Source organism: Chenopodium quinoa, unplaced genomic scaffold (assembly GCF_001683475.1).
Source record: "Chenopodium quinoa cultivar QQ74 unplaced genomic scaffold, ASM168347v1, whole genome shotgun sequence".
Classification (NCBI taxonomy): domain Eukaryota; kingdom Viridiplantae; phylum Streptophyta; class Magnoliopsida; order Caryophyllales; family Amaranthaceae; genus Chenopodium; species Chenopodium quinoa.
Window position 1 is genome coordinate 1,582 of NW_018745052.1, and position 6,033 is coordinate 7,614.

At 38.2% G+C, this 6,033-nt stretch overlaps 2 protein-coding genes across 3 annotated transcripts; both read right to left on the reverse strand.

Moving 5' to 3' along the window:
- Window positions 1-1,522: 1,522 nt before the first annotated feature.
- On the reverse strand, window positions 1,523-3,134 carry LOC110709146. Its single transcript, XM_021887363.1, has 4 exons — window positions 2,835-3,134; window positions 2,511-2,592; window positions 2,234-2,395; window positions 1,523-2,093 (listed from the first exon to the last, which is right to left on the reverse strand). Exons 1-4 carry the CDS (start codon window positions 3,045-3,047, stop codon window positions 2,017-2,019), a joined length of 534 nt encoding a protein of 177 aa, XP_021743055.1. The 5' UTR covers window positions 3,048-3,134; the 3' UTR covers window positions 1,523-2,016.
- A 511-nt stretch (window positions 3,135-3,645) lies between these two features.
- Window positions 3,646-5,801, reverse strand: LOC110709147. 2 transcript variants are annotated; one of them, XM_021887365.1, is made up of 2 exons: window positions 5,655-5,801; window positions 3,646-4,526 (listed from the first exon to the last, which is right to left on the reverse strand). In XM_021887365.1, the coding sequence occupies exons 1-2, from the start codon at window positions 5,667-5,669 to the stop codon at window positions 4,188-4,190; spliced, it is 354 nt and encodes a 117-aa protein (XP_021743057.1). In that variant the 5' UTR covers window positions 5,670-5,801; the 3' UTR covers window positions 3,646-4,187. The 2 variants fall into 2 exon arrangements, with proteins under 2 accessions (XP_021743057.1, XP_021743056.1); XM_021887364.1 differs by having other exon boundaries at window positions 3,646-4,541; window positions 5,655-5,799.
- Window positions 5,802-6,033: the final 232 nt, after the last annotated feature.

The window sequence follows — 6,033 nt, forward strand, 5'->3', positions numbered from 1 at the left end:
AATAAAAAGACCCAAATTACTGACTGTCCGAGCTTTTCAAGGTACTCTTATGTTACTAAGTTTTTCAAGGTACTCTTTAAATCCCCATTTGATTTTTTTGGCTGCTGTACTTCGTCAGTGGGAGAGGATGGTAATTAGTATCGAAAAGTATCAGGTAACTTAATAGTCTAGACTTTAGTGCTTACTGCCATTAGACTGAAGGGAAAGAAGGGATTGAATTAAGGCATATAAGTTGGTAGCTGGAGGACGGAAGTATGGATTATGATGAGGGACTAGAAACGTAGCAGGCACTTGTCACAGTTTCGCTGATGAAAAATTTCAGAGCTTTTGTTGGATTGGAGTAGCTGAGGCACCAGGATATATGCATTAAGTTGATTGCAAGAGATGAAGGCTTTACTTTGAGCAAATTATTCACTCCACAAACTAAACCATTGACTTGGGTGTCAGAGACTCATTATTTTCTGCTTCCTTGTATTTCATTGTACTTTTGAGAAACTCTATAATATCATAAGGATCTACGGCTTATCAATAATTCTTGGAGAATTGGAAAAAGTCCTCAAAGTCCCTTCCCCTATACACTTCAAACTAGATATCTTGACATTCTTTTCTTAATTCGAATCACTTTTGTTATGCATCTAAATTTGTTGGTTAATTCATTTTGCTCTCTATTCTGCATAGAACGTGGATGGTGGAGCGATTCCAGGGACGAAGACCGAGCAGCACATAGATCAGCACCTTCTAATCCAAAAGTAAGGGAGGAAAAAGCTCGAGCTCAAGGTGGTGACAACCATGCCTGGCAACACGATAAATTTTTAGAAGCAGAATCTGATGCACATCCACCTACCAAAAAAAAGACGGCCATTTAGAGAGGAGAAACTTCCTCTGAAGTCTGAGGATGTAGATAATGCTGTTCCTGAACCTAGTAAGTTTGACCATCCTGCTAGCTCTACTGGTGGTACTGAAGATGGGAACACAGAGCTCATGATCGTCGCCCTTTGGAAAGAAACGAGCATGACCGAGGATATGTAAAGGAGAGGTCGTTTCAAACCGAGGACGAGTTGAAAATACTGGCTTTCCTCCCAGAGGCAGGTTTAATGGTGCTGATGATAATGGCAAATTCAGGGGGAGGGAGAATTTTGGTGGAAGACAAGGGTATCGTTCAAGTGGTTCCCAGGCTGAGAAGTGGAAGCATGACTTGTATGACGAGGCTAATAGAAGTCCACCCCCTAAAAAGGAGGAAGATCCGGTAGCGAAGGTGGAAGCATTACTTTCTTTGTAGATTGGGCAAGGCTTGGTAGAATCACTGTTGTTGTTCTAGATTGAGGACTTGTTAGTTTGTGTAATTCTTATATGATTGTCTAATGTCTAGTGATTCTAATTTGGCAATGTTAATTGATCAAGCCTTTTACAGCTTTTGGTGTGCTGGGAGGACTTTGTTTTGTACATTTGGCATACAATTGCCAATTGTTGTGTGATTGATCCTGGCCGTCCTGCATTTCTCTATGCTATATTAAGACAACGCTTGAAGCATGAATTTGTAACTCCATTCTACAGCAGACCTTGAAGGTTCGTTTTTTCTACATCTTTCGCTTTTGCTAAGTTCAAATCTAAACAGAAGACATCATAATTTTGACCATGAATGATGACGATGCATGTTGAGCTTGAATTGACTTAGCTCGAGCTGTACTCAGTGAGTCTGATACTACGCTCAACTCGAAAATTTGTGTGCTCAATGTTGAATTTTCACTCAAATTCACGAGTTCAAGCTGTAAACGAGTTCAAGCTGATGGCAATGTATATAAGTGCTCTCAAAATGCATGCAAGCCTCAGTGAATACTTTAAATTATTATGTCAAAATTATGCCACTAAATCAGCAAGATGGCAAGTAGCAACTATAAGCTGTCCGTGTGAATTTATGCTAAACTCGGTTCATAGGCGAGCAAGGGAGTTTCTATTGTAGCCAGACGTGGCCTAGAGAGTTTGCTGTATGAAAATACACATGAGACATGGCCTCATCTAATAATCCATTCCCTGTTGATTCTCCTGAAGGTGCTCCAGTACATTTTTCTTCCCAATCAACATTTCAGCCAGTCCTAGCAAGCAGATATACAGAGATTTTTCAGACAAGAAATGAGATAATGTGACGGCTAATACTAGACAAAGGTAGTACTACTTGCTGCCTCGAAAGAGCTCATTATTATTAGTCGTTGATAAAGCGGGGAACAGAGTGTACCATTGGTATAGTGACGACAATCATGGTGGCCAAGGCGTAAATCAGTTTGCCAGCTGCTGTTGAACTTATAGGCAGCTTCTACAGCATTTGATAACTTGGATGAACCAATGTACCAACACTTTTTCTTAGGAATCTTGCTAATTTTCCTTACCAGAATATTTCCTAAACAATCAAGATGATTAACAAAAGAGAGTTACAAATTCGTGCAGTGCTGCGGGTTATGGAGTAAAACAAATGCGATGAACCGCAGCACGAGTAATTCACAGTATCCGCTTACCTGGGATAGCTCTACCAGATAAGGCAGCCAGAGCCACATATATGTTTTCAGGATCCTGAGGCTGAAAATCAAACACTAAGCCCTGCAAACAATAACCATTCTACAGGATAAGGACAACTTGATCAAGTCTGATCTCTTCAATAAAACTATCCACCAATAAGCAATGTCAATTTCTATATTGTGCTCCTAAGATCACCATAGTGACACACGTGAATCACGAGTCCTGTACACTATGGCGGAGCATCATGCTTAGTGCTCCCGGGAGCATGAAATAATTTTCCGAACTTTTTATTTGGGGGAGGGGGTGATATGGAAGAGAGCAACCTGGCAATTTGAAGGAGGAGAGGCAGAAGTTATGGATGGTTTGATGATGAGCATGAAATGCTGAAGATTCCACAAGTTGAGAGAATAGGCAGCAGACATGAGTAATTGAGCAGGTCCCTTGGTTGCCCGTAGAGGCGTTGTGGCTACATAAATTTCATCTCTGCCTCTTCCCGGCGCCGTGAATGAGGAATTGCCTGGAAGGTTGATGGCCATTTTTATCACTTTTTATTGTCAATTTACCTCTATGCTGTAATGACACATTTAGACACAGAATGTGGTTAGCCTCTTAGAAGTTTTCTGCTTTTCAGATAAGTGGCCAGCAGTGGTAGACCCATCCTATTTTTTACAATAGGTATCAATATATTGATATATTGAATTAATAATATCCTTAGCTTTGTTTTGGACCTTTATATAACATAATAAATAAAAAACTAGTATGTAAATTTATAAAAGGACTACCACCGCGATTGTTTTGTGTCTTACAAATCTTAATATATCTAGGTTTGTCTTGTACAATATTGACTAGGCATATTTGTTAATTTACAAATATAATCTGCAAGTCATAAAAAGTCTACAAAACTTTTTGTGTGCTTTGGGTGTATAATAATTTTAGTACATGTCTTGTAACTTTTTAAATCATAGAAGATGAACTCATATTTCATATTGCTGGACAGTAAATTTATCATATCATAGACAAAGACATGGAGTAATTTGTTAAGGATTTTGACACAAACAATTTAGAAGATTGTTAGCAGGTCAAATAGAGTATGTTCAATCTAATATAAAGGACAGTGAATTTACTCTAAACAAGTATAAAACACAATACACCGTATTTTATTGATCTAATAGCGAGCCAGAATTATACTGCCCATCTTGGATGAACATACAAAAGTCTGATAAAAGCTCATTACATCCTTTTTCACCAAAATGGGCTTAATTCGACCACATCGAAATTACAACCATTACTACATAATACATATAGCTGACCAATATAACATATTCCTCTAATTTAACATGCACACACAAATTAAAAGGAAAGGTAAATCCGTTACATAATCTCAGGAAACGGAAGTTTTTTTCCAAATCATGCAGTATCAGCCTCAATAACAGCAACAGCAGCCTCTGCTTCTGGTTCTGCAGGTGCTGCAGCAGGACCAGCCTTCACTTCATCACTCTTCTCAGCCGGCTTCTTCGCTTCTGCAGTGTCATCCTGCTTCACTGTAGTTTCCTCCCTTGCTTCCTTGACTTCTGCTTCCTTGTTTTCCTTTTTGCTTTCCTCTACACAGGCTCTGGTGCCACCTTTGAGGACTCCTCGACAGGAGTAGACGACTTCTTGTCCAACCTCCAGCTCTTCTATTGCTTTCTTAGCCTCCTCGACTGCTTGATCATCATCCTTTGTTTCAGTGTTTTCTTTTTCTTGTTCTGCAACATTTTCTGCTTCAACTGCAGCAGGTTCTGCTGGCTGTTGTTGCTCTTCCTCAGTTTTCGCGTCTTCTTGTACTGCAGTATTTTCAGTTTTTTCACTTTTTTTACTGATGTTGGTGGCGCGGACTGTTTCTCTTCTGCAGAGTCAACCTTAGGCTGCTCTGGCTCGGCGACTTCTGCTGCCTTCTCTTCTTCTAATTGTGGTGAAGTTTTTGCTGGTTCCTCCACTTTCTTCTCCTGTGGCAGTGCATTTTGAGCTGAAGCAACCTGTTCAAGTTTAACCTTAAGAAAATAATTTGTTTGAGTCCAATTTACTTCAATTGGGCGGTCCATAAATGATTCAATTACAAAGCCCAAGGCTAAGGTTCAACTCTCCAAACCATGTCAAGTCAGTTAAGGCCCGGTCAGTGTGGCAAGCCCACTTGATTCATGACCCACTTATCTATTGAAAAAAGGTATAAAAGCATTTAATCCTCTCTCTACAATCATACACATTAAGCCTCAAGCAATTAATACTCTTGCACAGCTTTCTATTTCTAAACGTTGTACTGACTTCGGCATCGGAGGGGCCTTCCTCAGCAACACCTCCGAGGCCAGTTTATGTGTGTCTGCTGTTAGGAAACCCTCGGCCTAGTCATCACTCGGACTGAGATCAATCTTCAGCCCACCAAAAAGGACCTTGCCGAAGGTCCCATTGATTTTACCCGAAACATAATTTAACTAAGAAAAACAATATGGATCTAGATGAAGTTGCTAGTGGACCAACAATTTGTTGCTACATATCAATAATTAAATATGTTTCTCAATATCTGCATTATTTTGATTGAATACGTAGAGGTTAACTCAACAATAACAATTAAAAAAAACGAAATTCAATTTTAGATGTTAGCTATCAATCATACTCAAAGTTAGTGCAGGGATAGTTTGAAAAATCAAACTGATGCATGCATATTGTATAAACGGATGTGGCAAATGAGAACTCCGTACTATTTTGTAATCATGCACCACGAATGGCAGTAAAAACCTTAAGATGTATGCAATCCTTATTAAACAAGCACATGATCAAAAACCTTGATAAATTATGTTTTCAAATACTGTATAATTTAGCTAGTGAGAGGATTTAAAATAGTTAAAAATACTAGGAAGGAACACTCAAGTACAATTATTGGGTATACATATTGTACTGAATCAACATATATAGACATATAGTACTGCATCACTACATACTCCCTCTGTCTAAATTTAGTTACTACGATTATAGTACAACGCGACACAAGAAATATTAGGAGTATTAAATTAATTAATCTTTAATTTTGTTGTATATCATAAGAAATAACTAGATTGATAAAACAATAATAGAGGAACTGAGGAATTGATATTGAATTATTATTTTACCTGGACAGTGGCCATGGCTATGAAGGAATTTGAGTAAAATGATGAAAAGTGATTAAAAAGAAAACAAGACAAGGGTGTTAAAAGAAAGCAAATAAGGCAAGTGAATAAGCTGAGAAAAGTTGATGAAGAAATTGATCAATGGGAAAGAGTATTTATAGGGCTTATCAAGTGATGGTGCATCTACAAATTTTATTAGGTGGGACCAAGGGGAAAAAAAATAAAATAAAAAATGATTCTCTAGTGGGAGTATTTTGAAAACCCTTGGAACTTTAATGAATTGATATTTGATCGCACTGAATTTAAGGTCAAATTAGCATGCATGTTGGCTTGGTATAATATGAGTATGTCAAAAAGATAAGAGATTTTACCATATCTAATA

Coding starts and splice junctions, on each gene's coding strand:
- LOC110709146 (XM_021887363.1), bottom strand. CDS start 3,047: ATGGCCATCAACCTTCCAGGCAATTCCTCATTCACGGCGCCGGGAAGA. Junction 2,396..2,510: donor ATCTGGTAGAGCTATCCCAG/GTAAGCGGATAC, acceptor TTGATTGTTTAG/GAAATATTCTGGTAAGGAAA. Junction 2,094..2,233: donor TTGTCGTCACTATACCAATG/GTACACTCTGTT, acceptor TCTGCTTGCTAG/GACTGGCTGAAATGTTGATT.